General features: G+C 33.5%; 1 protein-coding gene across 12 annotated transcripts in view; it reads right to left on the bottom strand.

Moving 5' to 3' along the window:
- Nucleotides 1-22828, bottom strand: part of NRXN1 (neurexin 1) — a 1108907-nt gene that overhangs the window by 550418 nt on the left and 535661 nt on the right. For 9 of the 12 annotated variants that reach the window (XM_081069306.1, XM_081069308.1, XM_081069291.1 and 6 more), the window contains one exon: nt 21880-21906. The exons of the other annotated variants lie outside the window; for them this stretch is intronic. In XM_081069306.1, the coding sequence (XP_080925432.1) occupies nt 21880-21906 (27 nt within the window). The remainder of the gene's footprint in view (nt 1-21879; nt 21907-22828) is intronic. 12 annotated transcript variants of the gene reach the window in all.

Here is a 22828-nt window from a genome sequence, read left to right as displayed (position 1 = left end):
ATTATGATTCATTGAGAAAATTAATGAAAAGCTTGAAAAGATACATTATTGGTGATGGATTTCAGTACTGAAATTCACTGGTACATTAAAATAACAAAAGACATGACATCAGTGAGTTTCATGACTTTCAACTGATTCTCAATCAAGGTTTGCTTTACAATTTCTTCAACTAAATTCTACCAGCAAAGCCAATCAATGACAAGGAGCATAGGAGGGTATATGAAAAGGCCAAGAAGAAGGAGAGAACAATGAAGAAAGAGGAAAAAAAATACATAAGGGAACCAAGTAGAAGAAACCTCAGTAGTCAGCCCAACAAGACATCATTGTTTACTTTCAATACAGCAGACTATCCACCCTCATTCCTCTCTTAGGATGTTACTGATGATACAAGTTCTGTCTTTCTTAGTTGGGCTTCCTCTGGAATGTAAAACGAACCAGGGACATAAGCTAAATTTTGCTGGATGAACTGCCTCATGTCTTTAAACAGGACCATCGTTAAGATTAGAAATCTTCTCCTTTTGTTTCTTTAGAGAAGTTAAATTCATCCGGACACATTAATAAAAACTAGTCTAGAAAGAACACTTTTAAGAGATTGATCACTAAGTAACTAGAGGAAGCCTGTTAGTTCAGCAATTGCAAAAATGCTTTGAGACCAAATGTTGAAAGCAAGTTCCAGGATCAAAGGAACTCTTTCTAGTTTCAATAGTGAAGAAAGGAGTGTTTAATAACTCTGCGGAATCTCAGCATCCTACTGGCAGGAAGGGTCATTCTCGGTTTTGATCTTTGAAAAGAGAATATATCATTTTAAAGCTATTTTTATAGGGAGATCTTTTTTTTTTCTTCTTAGAAATGTGAGCTTTTGAAGCAGCTTCACTCCCATTCTCTTAATTTTAAATGTGTTTTGTTAAGAAAAAAAAGTGTAAGGGTGATATCATCATTATACCCCATTCTGGGCTTGATCTTGCAGTAAAGTCAAAATGTTTAATCTATGAAACAACTTTTTCCATAACAACATGCACACAATCCAATTAAAAATAACCCTTTGGTTCATAAAAATCTCTGTGGGCCAACTTCAACCTCCTTTCTTGCATTATTGAAAATGTGAAGAGATTGATTTTGGAAGACAAGGCTTTTAAAAATGCACTTAACATTCTCAGTTCAAAATAACGTTATCCGTGCAACACAAAGTGTAATGGAGAGTGCCCTGGGCAGGGACTTAAGAACTGTTGTTGCTAGGCCACTAAGAACGAAGCTGGGGCCTGGGAAATGCTTATTATGGTCCAGGCACTTGATCTGTTAACTTATTTCAATCTTTACATTATCGTTCTACACATGTGGAACCAAAGGCTTAGAAAACTAGAACTACTTGTCCCAAGGTCACACCGCTAAAATGTGATAGAAAAGCATTCCATTCTAGGTCTGATCTACTTAAAGCCTGCATACTTTCCCCTGCCTCTCAACTATGTGACCTCTGGCTAGCAACTTAACATTTTGGTTTCCCCACATCTGAAGGAAGGGGATGGAAAAGTTGTTCCTTATCATGACTTCCAGCTTGCTCTACAGAATGACAACAATGTTGGGGAAACTTACATACCCTATGCATAAGGCATGGTGGAAGAAAACCCCTAACAGTACACTGTACCTAAGAATACGGAAATGGCTGGTACTAAAGGTAGGATATAAAGGAAGAGATGTCAGCTTGGGCCTGGATCCACTCATAATCAGCAATTTGCTAAAAAAATCAGCTGCTGGTGGTCTTAACACCCCAATTTATAAAGTGAGGAGATGTTCTAGCAGTGCCTTTGAGGTCTCACATTCTCACAGACATTTAATATACATGGAATTGGTAAAGAAAGACGCTTAACTGTTGAAATTTTGTGTTTGAGAGTCATGTGTCCACTTGTCTACAATGTAATGACAAAGTTATAGTCACTCAAGCTATTAATAATCTGAATTCTTTTTGAGATGTCTTCTTCCTTTGTGGATATCTCATAGGCAGTAATATCTTTCTCCCAGCATTAATATGCATGTTACTGCCTGAATGTTCATATGTTGAAGCCCTAAGCCCCAATGTGATAGCATTAGTGTTTGGGGTCTTTGTGAGGAGAATAGGTTTAAATAGGTTTAAATGAGGTCAGGAGGGTAGAGTCCCTATGAAGGAATTAGTGTCCTTATAAGAAGAGGAAAAGACACTGAAGTTCTTTCTTTCCAACATGTGAGAACTGAAAAGTAAAGTAGCCATCTGCAAGCAGTGAAGAGGGCCCTCAGCAAGAACGAAGCCTGCCGGCACCTTGATCTTGGACTTCTCTTCCTCTAGAACTATGCAAAATAAATGTCTGTGGTTTAAGCCACCCAGTCCATGGTATTTTGTTATAGTACCCCAAGTGGACTAAGAGAGTAAGCGATATTTTAAAGATTTTCTTTTTTAAAGTTTGGAGCATTGTTTCTATTTGAGAGACAGTTATTCCTTGTGTTTTGTAGGCAATTTCAATTTATATGTAATTTTAAACTTTATTCTTACTATAATCTATTATGTAAGCCATCGAAATACTGTTTTTTGTTTTTTTCATTTCTTAGTTTAAAAAGCAGATTTAGAAAGGCTATGTGTATTATTATAAGTCTGAGAGGCAGTAAAGAATGAAATTAAGATTTATCTTGAGATCTTCCTTCTCCATTATAGGGTCCTTACCATAGGCCCCACAATGATCTTACCCACAATAAAAGAGGTATAATGTGGCTGAATGCCGACAGGTAATATTTAACCAGACTGGATCAAAATTCAGCTCTGTAGGGCTATTTTAAGGAATTTTAGGACTAGAAAGGGCATAAGAGGTTTAGAAATTCACTGAGGCATCTACAAAGAATGTGAGCCCAAGTGATTAGATGATGTTTCCAAGGTCACAACTATTTAACTGTGGAGTACAGGTCTCCAGACTACCAGTCTACTGAACTTTCTTTAAATTATTCTGCCCATTTTATTATGCTGAATGAAAGGACACCAAGATCTGAGTCTATAGTTTGGCCCATGATTGCTATTTGAACTGCATCAAGGGTGAAAACCAAGCAAGAATATATAGAGCTTAATAAGAGTGCCTGTCTTTTCAAAAGTTTAAGTTATGGTATAACTGTTTTCTTCGGTGATATTAACTGGATTTTCTGGTGACTCTGTAGCCAAAATTTATGAATAATAGAAGTATACAATAAAAATTTCAGTTTTTCTTAGGCAAGTTCGAGTTTATTGTCCTTTTACAACTTACCCATTTATGAATTCCAGATGACTGTAAGATTTTACTCCTAAGAAGGGTTGGAGATAATCTTCATTTAAGGTATAGGAGAAAGGAAAAGGTATGCAAGTGTGTGTTCTGGGGTTGTGTATATGGTAGGGGAGGTTAGGAGTTAGCCAAACAAATCTTTCTTTGAAATTTGCTACTCTTTTTTTTTTTTAATATTTAGGTGTTCATCATTTATATCCTTCACACTGCTACTCTTACAGAGCCTGGGTTTAACCATTAAGAGATACACTTAAAGATGACAACTGTTTGGGGCCAGATTAGTAGTCACAGTTGCTAATTACTGTTCATCTCCATTTTTACTATGGGGGGAAATGGTAGAAAAATTAGATTTTGCTCCTATGTCTGTTGTCAACATATTTTGTTATCTTAAGTAAGTCATTTTTCTTCCCAGTTCCTCATAGTTTTGTCTCTAAAATGACGATGCTTGATAAGAGCATATACTCTCCTACAGCCAACTTTAAAATCTGTCATACTTGGAAGGACCAGATAACTGCTCTGTACTATTTTCCTACCTTGAGGCTACATGAAAGAATACAACATTATGATGAAGTTATCTAAATTTATAAATTTTCATTATTGTCATTTTTATCATTATTAATTTCATCATTTTTGTTTTGACATGGGTAGGCAGAGGACAAAGAACACTTAAACAAGAGTTATTATTCTAAACCTAGAATTACTAAACTCCAATGAAACCCGCAGGACAATATGGATATATTCTAGAAAATGTGTTTATTAATTTATATAGTCAAATTTTAAGGAGGAGAACGCTGTTTCGTCATCCTGGTATCCCTCACAGAACACAGCACCAAATAGTACATTCATGTTCAGACAGGAGCAGGAAATAAAGCATTCTGTGTTTGCTTTGTGTATGTTTTACCAGGATATGGCCCTGCCTTACGGACAAGTTCACTGTGGAAACCAAATCATAGATCAGAAGATTACGTGGTGAAATAATGAAGTTATCTTTAAGGAACGCTTCCTCTTAGCCATGGTAAATTATTCTTGCCCCTGTTCAAATAATTAGGTCAGGGCTCTGCAGTGTGGAATACTCTGACCTGTATCTCTCTAAGATTCCCTTACTCAGAACAAATATATTTGTGCAATGTGAAAATCACGAGCTAAACTGGGGCAGTGGTTTTATTATTATTTTTAAAGCAGTGGAATTTTTCCCTCCCCGTAAACCTGCATAAGGATTGGAAAACCATATAAAGGGGGAGTCGCCTCACTATTAAAGAAGAAGGCTAACTTGGTCCCGGAAGCATCACCCAAAACCCCTGGAATCCACAGAAACCTCTAGAGGGTACATTTCTCTCTTCAGAAAAATGGATGATTTTCTTTATCAGAAAACTCCAGCAAAGGAATTCAAATATATTTTGCAAGTAACCCTTTGTTTTTAAAATTAGATTTGATTTACAAAAAAAGAAAATTGTAGTTTATGAATTATATATCTATATATATATATATATATGTGTGTGTGTGTGTGTGTATATATATATATATATATATATATATATATTTTACCAGCACATCATTTATTATATATAACAAGGCCCAGAGGTGTTCAAAACAACCATTTTTTGTTTGCATTATTCGTCCTCTAGCCTAAATTCTCAACACACCCTTAATTACAAAATCCAAATTCATGCTCCCTACTGAAGATTTTGTAAGCTGTTTCCTCTTTAGGTTATGTGAATTATGGAACAGATTGTCTTTCTATTCCAAGACTTAGGATGTGAACATAATTTTAGCTACTTGATTCTTCTTTACTTAATTTTTTTTTTCCTTTGGCATATTGGCTTTCCAAACCAGTTAATTATTTAAAATTATTTTGTAAATCACTTTAAATTCTATTTGAAAGTATCGGGGTGTAAATCAATAAGTGAATTTACTTAATAAAGCAAAGAACAGCTTCCAAAGGATGCACAAATAATTAATCCAACTGTCTCATTTTATAGCTAACTCCATGGAGAGGGGTGTGTGTGTGTGTGTGTGTGTGTGTGTGTGTGTGTGTCTCCAACACTATTAAACAAGCTTTTATTGATAGATTTCAGGTTTGTTTGCAGGTGTATTTTGAATTTATTTTCATATTTTTGGAACCGGTTGTGTGTGTGTGTGTGTGTGTCTGTGCGCACACACACATATACTCCGCTGTGCCAAAAAATGTATACAAGTGGACACTTTGATCAACGTTGCTCAAGCAGTAGTTCACCATAATCAGAAGTGTCTGGACGCTGATGGTAACCACTTTGAGCACCTCTTGTAATTGCCAAGTCAGACGTGACTTGTATTCATCTTTTGCTATTGGTGTATGTTAAGTATTACAATTTTTACACAGTTTTCCTTTCTTAAAATATGTATACATTTTTTGGCAATTTATGTATTCATATATATCTGAATTTTGGTTCCATATGTAGATATATCCAAAATTATATGTATGTATATATAATTATATGTATGTGTGTACATATAATTTTGGATATATCTACATATGGAACCAAAATACATATAATTTTGGATATATCTATATATGGAACCAAAATTATATATAACAAGATGAACATAATACTAACTTTGGATTCTTGTTTGCAAATGTCCTGTGAGCTACTTATACTGGTTTTTCAATGTCGGGAAGAAATAGTCAAGAGCAATAGAAAAGTAGAAGACAAGGCTAAGGAATCTATGAAGCAATATTATCAACGATGTCTAGTAGACTAAACTGACAGCTGTCTCTGGTGCTGAAAGATGGATGTGGTTTGAGAAAATCAAACCCATGTTAATTACATTTTGATGTTTAAAACACTTAAGACTGTGTGTCACAAAGCTGAAATTCATTACATACCCTTTATATAGCTATCTACCTCCAAGGGTATATTTTAAAGATGCTAAATGCATAAATGGACTGTCTATATTAAGTATCTTATTTCTTTATATAGTTCAAACCAGTCAGTTCTGGACTTCCTTTTTGTTGCCTTAAACATCAAATGTAAGTAATTTCTAGTCTACAACTCTATCTAGTTATTTGAGTGGTTAATGTGCTTGCTCAATTAAACCATTAATTGAGCATGAGGATTTTGGGGGGTCCTTCTGCAAAGCTATAACAGAAGCTTTGGCATCTAATCATCTATGGCATATGTCATAGATGATTGGCAGGTAAATGTCCATTTAGTTTGCCTTCTACAAATGATCCATCTACCATGTCCATTTAAAGAACAGTTTCTGTCTTTTTGACCACAGTTTTCTGGGCTAAATAAGAACATCATGTACAAGTGGATCCTAAAGTTTCCAGAGTTATGCTATACATAAAAAACAAAAAAAAAAACAACAAAAATAGCATTGTCTTATACATATCAATTAATTCTATATATGCATGACTGTTCATTACTTTTAGATCATTAAACTGCCTATAGCACATAGTAACTGAATTAAAAATTACAGTACCATAGAATCTTAGAATTCCGAAACTTTAAAATGGAATGGTCCATAGTATGCCTGTTGTTTATTCCATTTAACTACTTTTATTCATTCTGGGTTATGTGGCACCCATATCCTATTAATTTCATTTTATGCCAAACACTGATCTCAGCATTGGGAATGTCCCAGCTTAGATTTTCAAGGAGTTAACATTTTTAGCAATCAAGGGTAAATACACATTTTCTGTAATGGACTGGACAGTAAGTATGTTTGGCTTTACAGGATGTGGTCACCACTACGACTCCAGCCTGCTTCAGTAGTGTGTAAGCAGCAATAGACTATATATGTGAACAGATTGATGTGGCTTTGTTTCAATAAAACTGTTTAATCAGGCAGCCAGTCTATGGGCTACAGTTTTCAGGCCCCTGTAAGACACACATAAATTGACAATTTAAATTTCCCTTTCTCATGAACTTTTACACGGAGCATAACAAATAATGGAAAAATATTCAAGAGCTTAAAAGTCAGGAGACCAGAATTTTACACTCAATGTTGCCATTAAATCTAGCGTAACCTTAATTATGCTAACTTAGTCTAATTCTTTACTGCTCTCAGTCTGAGATTTCTTATCAGTGAAACAACCACCACCACCACCAGAACTGAAAGCATTTTTAAAAGGGTTTAAATGGCATAGGCCAATTGCAAAGTCCCTCCACTTCTAAAATCTAATCACCTTTCCTGGTTCTGCAAATTTAGAATCACACCTTTATTAAAATGCATGATATTTGTGTGTGTGTGCAAAAATAGGTTTGTCTATATCAACTTTTCCGGGTCCTAACAAGTTTTTGACAGTTGATTTTGAGGACAATAGCCCCTGGATAGGAGGCAGGATGCCATGGAAAGTTGGAAACAAACCCTGTCATTGTGACAATAATGGGAAGAGAAAAAAGACAGAAGAAACAGCACCAAAAGCCACCCTTGCTGGATGCCTGAGTCATGGCTCCTGTCAGCAGTACTTCCTACCTGTAAGTGACAAGAGGATGTGCTGCTCAGGTGGTCACTATGACACCTTCAGCCTGCTATTTGATTTTGCCACTGGTTTCTGGTTTTAAAATAATTACTTTAAAACATTATAGGACCACTACTTTTTTTTTTTTAAAGGAGAATAACTCCTCCTTAAATGTTTCTATTTTATCTTTCTCAATTTCTAGATAATGGGCTGGGAGCAAAATTGTTTTGTTTTTATTTCTCACGTCAATCACCAAGAACATTTAATTACAAATTAAAATTAGATACACGTAAACGGCACTCCCAAGATTTTTCTTTTTCTGTTCCTAAGATTATTTGGGGAAGAACTGACTAAATAATTTGCGAGCCCTGTAAGAAATGAAATAAGGAATTTCAGGAAAGTGACAGCAGAGCTTTCATTAACCCAAGCACAGGGCCTTCTAAAGACGGGGTCCTGGGGGACGGCACAAACCGCATGCTCTTGAAGCCAGCCCTGATTAGGATTATAATTGTGTGCTTATTTAGTTTTAAAGTTTCCTTTTAGTTAGCTCTGCACTCAAGAGTGTGCAGGCAAGGCTGGAATCATGTAACTTCATATATACATATAAGAGGTAGAGTTGAGTCCTCCTCATGCTGTCTACACTTACTGACCAGGCCTCTGGGTATCGGAGACGCTGTCTCAGCTGTCTCTCTGAGCGGGCCTAGTGCCAGTCCTGACCTGGGTTTGGTGACACACCGATCATCCCAAAAAACCTTCAAGCTGAACTACCGGGTGGGCCATGTAACTCCTACCTCTTCTTCATCCTTTATCAACTCTCTCCAATTAAGCTATGGATGCATCGTTGAGAACTATTTCGAATATCTTTGTAAATAGCTCTTCACGTTTTCTGGACAAGCGAGAAAAAACATTAATAGAGACCTTAGGACAGACAAATCTCTTGACAGTCAAAATATTAGAAATGCTCCTCCCCAATTAAAAAGTACTTTGAGCAAACCATATAAAGTCAGAGAGTAAGCTTGGAGATGTTTGATATTCAAAAATGAAAAGTTACAGCATGAAAAAGGCATTTGATAAACTTTAAAAATCCATTGGAGCAATGTTAATTATATGCTAATAAATCACACTGTATTTGTTTTGGTTAGATGGATATTTAAGTCTTTCCTTGATTTTTTGGTTTTCTTGTTTTTGTTTTTATTTTTAACTTTCTAAAGTGTGTATATCTTGGTCCACTGCAAGTATTCTGGACTCACAGACTGTCTGGGTTTTTATCCTAGTTTCACGAGTTACTAGCTATGTGACCTTGGGTAAACGAAGTTCTTGGTGTCTTAGTATTCTTATCTAACAATAAAATAAGCTAATAATAGAAACATTTTAGAATATAAATGTGATGTTATTCATTTTAATCACTTAAAACAATGCCTGGTATATGGTAAACCCTCAATGATAGAATGGTAATAATGATTATTGTCAGTATTATATAATCATCATCTTCCCATCAATGAGTTTAAAACCTCAGAGAAAATATCCTATGTCCTACAGTTCAGTGCCTATTTATTGAATGAATATATTTGTTTATTTTGTTGGACATTTTTTTAATGGAAGATGAAATATCTCTTGATAGCCAGTTAATCCAAATAGTTAATGAAAAGCAATTCCATTAACTTTTAATTTTTAATGCCTACATTCACTAAGAAGTGTCAATAAATAGAAAGCTTCATCCCTTTGTTTTTATATTTGGCAGCACAGAATCTGGTAAGTCATACAGTTGGAGAACTTGGGTAACTCACTCAGTTATCTGGATAATTATTTGGACAGCTTCTTTTTGCTCTGTTCCCTTGAAAATAATTTTAATGATGTGTCTAGTTTAGGAGAACAAAATGAACTAAGGTCAACAGTCAGTTACTTCCAAATGCAAAGTAAATAGTTGGCTTAGGAATTGGGAGATTCAAGACTTAATGAGTATTTAATTATATGAAAACATGGATCTTGCCTTCAAAAGGGTTTGACCTTAAAGAGCTGCTGGAAATACCTCACAGAAACTCCTCTGCCATTTTCCTAACTAACACCAACCCCATTCTATAATATTATCCACAAAATAAACTTCAGTATATGTAGCTGCCTCACCTTTTGCTCCATAACTGGCTAAATATCATAGCTGTAGGCAAATGAATAAACAGGGTTTTAACTCTTTTACTAAGAAACATTTAGCCTCTATAGCTTTGACATTGATTGTACCCATTTATGACAGACCAGGATAAATACCTCTGATGTAAATAATTTTCAAAGTGAAAAACATACATTTTAAGAAATGCAATTTACCCCTTAAGAATATAATTATATTTACAACATAGTAAAAATAAACACAGATTACATAAATATATTGCTACAAGAATGTTTTAAAATAGCCCTCTCTAGATCTAATCTAGCTCATCTGGCAAGTTTAGAAAGAAGCATAATAAAATAAACCTAATATAATGAAAGGAAAAAATTGGACTGTGACTTTATTTTAAGGAAAAAAGGTTATTTCCAAGAAATGCTTATCACATAATAGGATGGCTTGCAGATATCAAGTGCAGTCCTAAATAGTCAATGTGCTTTTAAGTAAGCATTTATAATGCTTTATAACCAAAGATGTATTCAGCATTAGTTTAACACGAAAAACAATAATATTCTTTATATTGATACTTATTTCAGTATGTCTTACGCAATACCTACACAGTGCCAAGTTATCTGAATGGAAAAGAAGGAAGGAGAGAGAGAGAAGGAGAGAGAGAGAAATATATATAGAGAGAGAGAAATAGAGAGAGAGAGAAAAAGAGAGAGAGAGAGAGAAGGAAAGAAAGAGTATATAGGTACTGAGTATTTGGAAATTACAAATATTCTATCTGACATTCCACAAACAAAGCCATGGATTATACTCACAAATGCAGATTATTTAATTCAATACCTGTATATAATTTCTCATCTGAATATATTATTGTAATTGCTATATAATTTTTTTATGTAAAGGCCAAGCAGAATGTATATTTTTACATAATTAAAGAAATTAGTATAATGCTTGAAAATCTATTTCTAAGTTTCTGTTGTAAACACAAAATCACATTTGTTTGTGTTTTTTTTTAAAGAAAACATTCTAAGGGATATGATAAGGGATATTTTGGATTTAGAATTATTGCACTAAAGCATCTCATTTGTTCTGATCTTTTTTCTTTCCTTCCTCAGTGATTGCCCCAGAGAAGGCTAGGGACAAATAATACATGATAATTTATTCATCTGTCATATAAAAATTAGAATACATTTTTTTCCAAGTAATTAAATACTTCTTTATTTTGAACTTTAATATTGTAATAACAAGTCGTGCTAACTGATTTGTTTTCTTTTATCATCATTAGTTTGTTTACCAGGTAACTGTTTGTCACTAACTTAAGTGCTATGATTCTTTTTGATGATTTATTTTAGTAATTGGAAAAATGCTGGGATTGATTCTCTGTTTGAAGTTGTCTTTGGATCAAAGTCTTCTGAAATTAATGGCTTGCCTTACTATGCAGGAAGTATTCTAAAAAGGTGCTTGCCCAGCCATAGCAATGGCTGTTATCAATTAAACCTTATGCCAAATAAACTTGGTTAATTTGAGGAGATAATGTTTGGAGCTTCACTGGAGCTAGTTAACCAACTGGTAGAAGTAATGAGTTATGTCTGGGTGCTTGTTCCTGGTGGATGTTCCTATGGTAAGATTACATTACTTAGGCTTCCAGTTAGTGGCTTACAGTCAATGATGATAACTTACACCAACACATCTAGAAGCATCTTCTTATTTATGGTTATTCCAATCTGTTTTATTTCTCAAGATCTTGCTTATAGATGCTTCCAATCAGTTCTCATTTGACTGCTCTGAGATCACTGATGAATCATGATAGAACTTACTTTTGTACATGTATGATGCTTCCTCTCTATTTTATCTTTATTCACCTGGCTCACTGACATGGACCAACTTTATATTATTTGGTAATAAAGTCTCAGGTAAACAATAGATTGGATATTAAAGTACTACAGGTTATACAGTCACATGCTAGAGATATGCTTACAATATGTTGCTAAAATAGTAGCACACGTTGCAAAACATTTGCACACCAAGACCCTACATTTTTAAAGAAACACATATTGTGCAATGTGTTATATATTTAGTATATAATATGCAAAGTATTATGCTATAAGAACATTTAAAACATTATTTTTTTTTCTCTTAGACCTGGAATGGTAGCTGTTTTTGTATATTTTCTGTTTCCTCTAGCTTCCAAATAATTATTATTCTAATTAGGAACAAAATGTTGCTTTAAAACAGACTCATTCTGTACATTTTTTAGATAAAAATTAGTGTGAAATTTAGTCTACAATTTAAAAGTATATTTAAAATGTGCATACCATAATATAAATAGAAGATGCAGTGTAGGCCTAGATTGTCCTAAATAATGGTGGGATCGGTTTCAACTACTTTTCAACAGAGCATTTACTTTTATTTACTTTTGACTGCTTATTTTAAATTGTTGAGTAGAGAAAAAAAGCCGTGGAAAATTTTAAATGTATAGATGATGAACAAAAAGAAGAAATTAAATTTTACCCACAAACTCATCAGCATGTGCTATAAACATTTTAAAGAAACACTGTAGAAAAGCAAGTTTGTTACTATGGGCCCTTGTCAATTTCATAATTGACACCTCAAAAAATAGGAAATACTCACCATTTCACTGCTTATTGACTGAATTAATTTTACATAATTAAGGAGATTATATAATTGATCAGTTACAAAAATATTATTTTTCACAGTGTAAAGCTTCTCAGCTGATTTATAGAACTAAATCTTTGGATAAAATAATTTAATTTATAAATGCAGGATCTATTAAAACACTTCAAGAATGTCATCATTTACAATATCACTTTCACAATTCTTATATGTGGTTATGATTATTGCTATTTTTTATTAATTTTCAGGTTATCAGATCATTATAATGTTCTACCTCCAGTCGTTGTCTGCCCATTTCAGTACTAAGTGAATTTTGTATGTATTTTAAAGGAATATTTGTACAATTTATTAAATGATTTATTTTTTAATTTTAATTTGTTGGACATTTTCATAAGGCATGAAAAATCTGTGAAAACGATTTTCTCAAGCTATTATATGTTAGTTCTATAATGTTTGGGTTTTAAGTTTCACATGTATAAACTATCTCTTTTGCACCTACTAAAACATAAGCATCTCAGAATTCTTCAGATTTTTCTAGTATCACACATTTATTCACGTTGGAATTTCCTGAATTCCTAAATTGGCTGTTTTTCCATGTATCTGACAAAGTAATGAGAAATTTCGGGGCTACCTACATTCTTAATATGCAAATTTTAAAAGAGAATTAATAATCCTTACTTTAAATCCTACATTTCCGAAGCTATTTTAACTATAAAAATCATCTATAAAAAAATTCAACAGATGTTGAAATTTATTTCAATAGTTCTGTGAATAAAACTTCAAGTCTATAGGTAGACGATCTCCTGGGAAGGGTGATGGGAGGGTGAAGAATTCTCACAATTATTCGAATGATGCATTCAAAGAACAGATAACAACAAATACTCCAAGTACAATAAAAATAATAGTAATTTAAATACTCTTAGAAGTTTTTGCCTTATCTTTGGGGAAACTGTTTTCATAATGCTCTTCTTATCCATCTTGCTCTTTGCTCTCATTGGTTACAAGTGAAAAAAATGGATAAGAGCTCTGAGCACACTGAACATTTCAACCTCCAAATTCTTTGACAAGACCCTGCATTCCCACCCTGATTTAAAGAGCCTTGCCCACTTGACTATGCACCTTGTTTTAGCCAGTAATATGTTGAAGAAATTGTCATCTTCATGGGTATTTTATGGCTAAAGTAAAAACATTCTTTCTTAGATAGCATAGAAAAATGACGCTTGTGTGGAAAGCCTGTTGCTTCTACATCCTCTTGAGGGTGGTATACTGTGTGCCCTCTGCTCTGATGACAGCTGATTGGATCACCAGTGGGCATCTGCCCACAAAACTAAAATCTGGTCCATGGCTTATGAGTCAAAATGATTTGAAATCTCTGCTCAATAGGACAAGGGTAAGTAATGAATCCACTAGATTTTTGTCGAGGGGAGTTTGACTACATATAGAAAGCCAACAGTTAGTGAAGGGGAAGCAAAAGCCAAAGGACATGCACAGGAAAAGGCAGTGAACAGAAACCATGAGGTAAGAGACATCATAAGTAGGCAGAAGGCATGACAATGTAAAAGCAGAAGCAAGTCAGTAGGGAGGAGAGGAGTAGCAGGAGCACTAAAAGAAAAGACAGAGGATAATGAGTCACCATAATGACAGAACACTGAGAAAGGAGTCTTAAGTGACAGCAGATGAAGGGATGGCAAGATATCATGGACATTGGAGCTACATTATGTATTGAACAACCTTCCAATTCTTGAATCTCATTTGAATCTTCACAGGACCTGTCTGTGCTGTGACTGAAATTATCTCCTGTTTATATCTATCTACTTAGAGGACAGAAGAAACCTTCATTAACTAAGACAACATGAATATGAATTTAAACCAGAAGAACAATATGAATTACTATAAAAGATTACAGAAATAATATTATTGTTCTAAAGTATTGACCAGTAATGGTCTTCAGAGATTACTTTTAATGATTAGGTAAGAATGTTTAACAATGCTAAATAAAGTCTTATCAAGTATTCAAAAGTATATTTTCTTAAGTGGATTAGAAATACCCTTTATTATCTAGTAAGTTACCAATTGGCTTAACAAATCCTTTCTTTGTATATAGTGGTGTAAATCAGTCTAAAAGATGTTGAAATACATATGACGTCCAAGTTACTGGGTCTGAATTAATGAATTTTTGTTGTAACAAAAGAGATTCTAAATTCCAGTTCAAAAGCAAATTACTAAGTGTATAGTAGACATCAATGTAAATTAATATATTTTATATTTTAATGGGCATTTATCTAGTATACCACTAATTTTTAGGAAAACTAACTTATAAAATGTGAACCCTAATATTTCTCTGAAACTTATGTTATAAATTACTTTTTATAATTTTTCATGATTTGTCTCAATTTTTAGAAAACAATCCACACTTTCAAATTATGCAAACATTTTCAAGTAACCAAGATATTTTCTCAGAAAACATTGACAATTCCATAAGATAGTAAAATATAGATAATCAAATAATCAAAATAATCAAATAAAACACAGTTTTCTAAGATTAAATCTTTTAAAGACCATCAATTAATGTTCTTCAAGATCTTCAAATTTTTTTTCATATTTTGCATCTCAAACCATTTTGTCTTAATGAAGAGTATGTATGCTCCCATAAATGGAAGATAAGCTGGAACGATTGTATTTATTATGTCTGACCTATAATCGAGTGGTCAAAGCCATCATCTTTTAAATTATGCATCTACTTCGGTGGGTAACAGATGCATAATTCCTGTCCAGTGACCACATGAGAAATTGAAATCCATGATTATAATATTTGTTTTCATTTCCCCTGATAGATAAGTGGTTGAAAACGAGTAAAGTTTTAGTGGCTTTCTTCTGAGTAAAATTAGAAATAAAAAAAATTTGTAGAAAAAATGTTGAATCTATATTTGCCTACATAGTAAAATGGGGGCTTTGACATTGCACTTTAGATCATCATTGAATATTTAGGCTGTCCTAAAGATTAAAGGTGATTTTAAAGAGAAGTTCTTAAGTACTTTTTAGTTTTTTCAACTGTCTCGGAGTTAATTTTCTGTGAACCTGAATCATTATGGGCACATAAATAAAAAAAGACCAAGTGATCCAAATACAAAAAAAATATATTAGTGTTTTCTTTAAAATGAATAAAATTCTAATTATACAGCTCACACAATAAGGTAGGCTAAATGCGAAAAATCATATCTTAATAGCAAGGAGTATCTGATTCAAATTTTTATCCTTGATTTTTAGGATCAGTGATAATGTGTTGGAATGCTACCTTCCTGCAAATGAATGAATGAATGAATAAAAGAATGAATGAATGAGAAACTCAGAAGCATAAAGGAAGTGGTGGATGTTTAGAGATCAGATTTTGTTTTTTGTTTTTTTCTTTTCTCCCCAATAAAACAACAAACAAAAAACATTTGACCAAACAGGCTGTGGTCTTTTACATTTGGTGGCATTTGGCAACATGAAAGAAACATTCCTTTTCACAGAAAACAAGGGACTATGAAGTTTAGAATTTTTCTTCTGAAACTTTCTAGATTTTTCTGACAATATTTACCTCAGCCATTTTTATAATGCCAACTTTCAACAATAAGTAGAATTTGATGAATTTAGTCGACACTAATCTGGAATGCTGCATTACTGTGAGCACAGTCCTTTGCAATAGCAGTAAGGAAATACTTTAGTGAAAAATTAATAATTGAGATTGATTACAAGATATACTTTTAACCTGCACAAAAAAGTGATATTCAAAAACACTGCAACACTGTATATCTGCATATAAGCAATGGACAGATTAATTATTCACTAAAATAGATCCAAGTCTAATAGCACCAAATAGATATCAAGCCCTCACACTACGATTTACTCAATCTATGTAGTCATTTGAATGTGCAACAACAAAAAAAAGAACTTCTCTTTATAATTCTCATAAATTTAAAATGCGAATGATCCAAAAGGGCTTCCCTTAAATTTTATTTTAATTTTGATATTTTTCTAGACTCATTGTCAAGTGTCAACTCTGTTTGCCTGTTCTAGCTATTTGTTTTTCATCAGAAATCTATGGTGTCTGAATTTTATATGCAATTTCTCTTAGAGCTTTTCTAGAAATGATCACTTATCAACTGTCTTTTCTTTTCTCCTTTTCTTCATAACAAACAAACAAAAAATGACAACAACAAAGAAAACGAACACAGCAGCTCCTATCCTTGGCAAATAAACCGCACCAGTCACTAAGAGGCAATGACTGATAGAATTCTACAAATCAAGTGATTGTTGTGTGAGGGCAGTGGCATAAGACTCCCTTGTGCAGTTCTCTGTTCTTCAGGCACTAGGCAGCTGCTGTGAACTGAACATTTGCCTCATGTAAACAAGAGCCAGTTCCCAGAAATTTCCTCATATCTTTTTCAAGTAGCCTGCCAAGTGGCAGCCTGATCAAAGCAATCTAATATGGCTTAAGTGCCATGGGTTGACATTTTGCATTCTTTCATTGCTTTCCATTTTTATCTACATAAAAAAAGTGATAACTAATATCCCGTTGATCTTTTCATTCTGGTAATAAAATGATAATACAAACATCTTATCCACTCCAGACATCTGTCATAGTACATTTTACAATAACATTCTACTCACAGCATTTCTTCACTATATCCAAGTCAAAAGTGAGATGAAGTACTCAGTTTTAGATTCCTTTTCCTTCCAATACTTAGACATTGACCTGCAAATAAAAGTAGCTAAACTTCAACCCTTGATACTTTGTCCACATTAATGCCATCTGCAATTTTGTTGTATCTGCATCTACATTTTGTGCCAGAAGACAAAAATAATTGGAAAGTCTGCCAACTAAAATATACTTCCAACTCCAGAGATTTTTTTTTATTCTTATAAGAAAACAAGAGGAAAGAGAACAGGAGAAAACAACATTGGACACGGAAGTAAGTAAGAACAAATCTTAGTAGAAAGAGCAGGAAAGCAGAAAAAGAGATACATGTACAAGGCATAAAGAAATCAAAATGATGCAAACAAGCATCAGAAATCATGCATCTACTAAAATCCATTTTTTATATGAAGGCAGAGACGGCCCCAAGCCTTCCTATGGGCAATAAAGCCATACTGTAAATTATGCCATTGATTTGAAAAGAATGAAAAGGAAAAAAAAAGAGAAAGAAAACACTGACAGAAACAAAAGCCTCCCTGCATCCACTACATATTTAAAGAAGTTATTTATGTGATGATTAGAACTCACCAATAGTTGATAGGAGCACCTTCAATTTTCAATTTTTAATGTAGTTAAACATTGAAAGATTTTAGCACTAACAAATTTTAAAGTTACTAGAAGAAGAGAGAAAGAAAAAATAATGGGACTGCTCAAGAATATAACATACTACTACAAAGGCCAAAATTTCAAAAAAAGAGAAAAAGAGAGAGAGAGAAAAAAATATATAGCCTAATGAATTTGGATATATTGTTGGGAGTTACTGGGCAACCAAATTTTATATTGAGATGGTCTTAGTCCCTCTATCTCAGAGGGACCAAGACATCTGGCTCTGTGCTTTGGCAGATTGAAAGAAGGCAGAATATGACCAATGGTCTATAAGGTCCTAATAATAATTTATTAGAGAAAATTTCACAAGGAGTAGAAAATTTATTTTGCATTCTTTATAGTTTGTAAGAGACTTTTCAAGGTAATTAATATTATGGAGTAGGCAAGAGACTGTCAAACATTCATCTGATTGCATGCAAATAATTCATGTGTTAGACACAAAAGTACGATTCACTTTGACTTACATTCTCTTGGCAATGATAAGTTAATTAATAGTTAGTTTGTATTAGTAATACGTGTATTTTTACAATATTTTATGCAAAATAGTCTACTATTTGTCTGTTTTTCATTAATTCAAATAATTATTCCTCTTTTTGTTAAAAGAATTTGACTTTACAGTCCTTTCTCACCTACATTTATTGAAGTACTCCTCACTGCTCAGGGAAGAAATTATCTGCATTAAAAGATGGTGGTTCTTTTAGCAACTTCCATATAAAATTACTTTATGATGGTAGTCTGTTGTTCTCATTATTGGAGTTTTGGATTAAATACATAAGAATAATTTAATCTGACCGTCCCTTTATTCCTATCCTGGACAGAGAATGAAGAACGGTAGACAATACACCTCTCTGCTCACCTTCTAGTCCACAAATGTGTAAACACTGAGCTTAATCTAATTCCAAGTTGCAGATAACACATATATTTTAGCAATGATATAAGCTAATGGACATCAAAGAATTGAGATTGGTCTGAGACTGTGTGCAGAAATATTCCGTTTATAATCTGAAAGATCAAAGCGTACATTTGATATGCTTTGGTTCATAGCAATGGTTCTTTTTTTTTTAAGTACCCTCTCCACACATGAAAAGAAGCTTTTATTTTTTAAGTTACAACAAGCTCTCTCCCTCCATTTAAAAATTCTTGACAGGTTTTTCTGCTGGGGAGGAATCATGGGAACAAAGAATCTGACAGAAATGGCCCTTGGAATTCAAATCTGCCCTTTCTCAAAAGAAATCTTAACAGAAGGCTATGTCTTTGCCTGTCCATGGGAAGATTTAACCACCGAATTAAACTACTAACACAAAAATGGCTGAAACAGAAATGTATCTGCCATTTCTTATACTCTCATGGGTCTGAATACATGCAAATAGACCTTCCTCACCTACTTCCTATTCAATAGCAAAGATTGGATAGTCTGTATATGTAGTTTCTTTTCCATACCACGTAACATTTGCTGTAAACAGGAGGTGGCGGGGAGGCTGAGGGTAGCGGGGAGATGAGGAAGGATGGAGTGGCTATAGAAAATAGCAGAGCAATTCCAAGTGTAGAGAAATTTGGGATGGTTTCCATTCGAACTTAATCATTTAACGTTTAATATTAATCTCAATGTAAGATACTCATTTATGTTATAGTTTGTATATTTCCAGGGGAAATTTTTTTTAAAAAATACATCAATTGAGGTATTTCATATTAATCTCAGAATAGTTAATATCTTAGTTTTGGTATAATTTTTAGACACGGTGGTGGTATACAGCTGTGATTTAATAAACATATGTTCATCTCGGTTTCATACAAGCTTACGACTCACTGGGGATAAATGTGATAAATCAGTCTTTCATTAAAGTACAAGTTACACTGCGATACAGATATTTTCATTTCTTTATTGGATAGGCAATGCACTCCAGGTGGAAATCTCTGCTTATTTAATCCCTGAGTTAGATTTGTATTATTGGATATGTAAATTCATCCCACTTAAAGTTGAGTAGTAATATGAATTCTTGATGGAACTTGGGGTTCTTGCTACACTGCCCACTGTTCCCCGAATAAAACTAGGCAAAGGAAATGAAAATGTTACCTGATCACTGAATGCTCTTTCCAGTGACTGCTGACAAGTTAAGGCATTTGCAGTCCTGTTGGAGGAGTGCACTGAAAGCTTATAATCATTCATTTAATTCAAGTAATTTAAATGTAACACATACTCCTTAAAAAGGGGAACACTCCACTAACCAGCAAAAGTCTTTGTCCTCAATGATACTGTTCTGTGGAATATCCAGAGAAAAAAGACTATGCTTAATATCAAACTCTTATAAGCCAAAGGAAGAAAATTTTTTAACAAGTGTAATTAGACTGCAAACATATATTTCAAAAATGAATTAATATAGCTAGAGAACACAGAAGCACACTTGATTCAGTTCATTTCCATCAAATACTAGCGTTTATGTAGTTATACTTTGCAAATTTAAAAATCAATGCTTTATTGTATGTTTAATACAAATACAATAAAAAGAGTACAGAAAGCAGAAATCTAGAAAGAGTTATTTTCCTCACATGAATTTTCTGAGAGTCAGAAAGAATCAAGAACATCTACAGACACATTGAAGCACAGATCTAGTTTTGGGAAGCTATTCTGAGTTGCTATTTTGCCTACATCTGTGCCTCAGAGCTGAAAGGAAACTGGACCACGGTCTCAGACCTGCAAGGTCTGTGCTCCTTTTCAGAAAGTGTGGAAGAGAAGAGATGGGGTTTGAGAGGAGATGATGCATACCTGGAAAATTACACTTCTGTGAGAGCTTTGAGAGATTACTTCAGGAGCTGTTGTGTTTGAAATGCCCTGTATGATTGTTTATCAATTTAATTTTTCTTAAGTCATGACTCAGTTACCTTTTTATTTCTCTGATTGGAAAGACCCACCTTTTTGCTACTTTTAAATGACTATTGACATAGCTGGAGACAAATCTGAGCTGTAAGAAGCTCAGTGTTTGAAAGTGTGTATTTCACCATATAAAGCTTCTTGTTTTGTATTTTTGAGACCACCATTTTGTCCCTCAGAGGATGACATTTTGCCACTTGAAAACACAGCCATTAGTTTGGGGGAATAGACTCCGTCAATTCACATTTGGCATTTTCCAAGGACATATAATTTTTTTTTATTATTTTTTTACTAACTATGACAATGAGAGATTAGAAGCTTGTTAGGAACCATTTCATTTAAATAGCTAATGACTTTGTTATCATTGGAGGAAATTCTTTAATGTGGTCAGCAAAACCTGGAAAAGAGAAACCTAAATATTTATGTAAAGAAATAAAATAAATTTATTCTTTAGATAATGCTACAACTCAAAATAAAATCACAGTCCTTATAGCCTTTCTGGTTCTCTAGTCGGTGTAAAACTCAGTCCATGCATCTTTCCTGACTCAGCATTGGGCATGCATATCACAGATTTGAAGGGTTTTGGTTATTTATGCAGATAGACAATTAGGATGTAAAAATTCATCATGTAAATACTCTTAATAAACAAGAAAACATTATTCAGAAATATATATATATATATATATATATATATATATATATATATATATACATATATATAATGGAAAGCACATTTTCCTATGCAAAACTGGTTGAATTTAGAAGGATTTAATAGTAACTCTCAAAATGAAAGGAATTACTTTTTTTTTCTATATTTGAGTTGAGATAAAAAATAGTTAAATGAAGGAAATAAGACCCACAGTATTTTTTTTCCGAAATTAGTCATGAGGAGAGCTACTGGAGTCCTAGATCTGGCAAAATGACAATGCTATTTGCCTCATCCGAAAGTCTGTAGAGGCTTTTGCACCTTATGTTAAAAAAACACTTGTAACCTTTCTTTTTCCACTTAGAGATAGGAATTGTGGCGGTAAGTTTTCAGCTGTATAGATTTCAAAATGAATTTTTACAACCCAGATGATGGACTGGTATACATCAAAAGCAAATTCATGGATTTTATAAATGCATTTCTCTTGCTCTCTCTTTTTTTTATTGACTAGCTTACATCATAATGGAGGAATAACATTTTAAAAATTTTGAATAGGCACTTACTGGAATTACAGTTAATCCTGATACAATCTAGATGGGGAAGAATAGATGAAAAATGAAAATTTATCCTTCAAGGTAACAGCTGCAGACATCCAATAAAATCACACTCCACCCTTCCGGGGACAGACACATGCAAAGATGGCCACTCCATATCATTTATTCTTTACATACTTCTAGAACCCAGATTCTTTGTTACAAAACTTCACCATTGGAAATAACAACAAAAGGTTTTAAAAAAATGGCCAATTCAAACAAAGCTACATGGTGACAAATCTAAGTGAAATAAAGAATTGTTAACTGTCAAAGATGCTTGGCTTAGACAGGCTGCAGCTTTTTCCCCATCTGTGAAAGAACATATCCTTGTTTTCAACATAATTAAAAAGTGCTCCGTCACAATGGGGTACAGTGCAAGCTCAGCTAGGCTCAGACATCTTGGACCTCCAAACTCTAATATCCCACAAAGGCCAATAAAATCCTTTAGAATTGTGGTGATCAATGGAAAGCAAGTTGGAATGATTCTCATCTCACCCTAATGTTTTTTGAGGGATTTTTGGTTTTTTTTTTTTTTTGTTTGTTTGTTTTGTTTTTTGTTTTGCTTGGGCACAAAGGTAACAGCCTGATGTTGGCTGGATTCCATGCATTGTATTAATTGGAGGAGGAAAGAAACGCTGTATGTTTCCTTTAGAATCTCTAGTAGCTAAGGAATAGTGTCATTGTTCAGAGCATACAGCCTATCCTCTCTTAGGAGCTAACAATGTTCTCTTTATGTAAGAAGTGTCATGGTTAACACTGCTATTGATTTTCCTTTTCTTATGCTTACTTCTTATATAAAAGCAGATTCTCTAAGAACAGAATGTCTGATCTGAATAACACACACTAAATCACAAAGGTTATTTATAAAGGACTATGTGGAATGGTTTATGTTTATTTTATGTATAGATACATATTTGTT

The sequence above is a fragment of the Rhinolophus hipposideros genome (assembly GCF_964194185.1).
Source record: "Rhinolophus hipposideros genome assembly, chromosome: 12".
NCBI lineage: Eukaryota > Metazoa > Chordata > Mammalia > Chiroptera > Rhinolophidae > Rhinolophus > Rhinolophus hipposideros.
The sequence above is the reverse complement of the archived record's forward strand: the minus strand, read 5'-3'. Positions and strand labels throughout refer to the sequence as shown.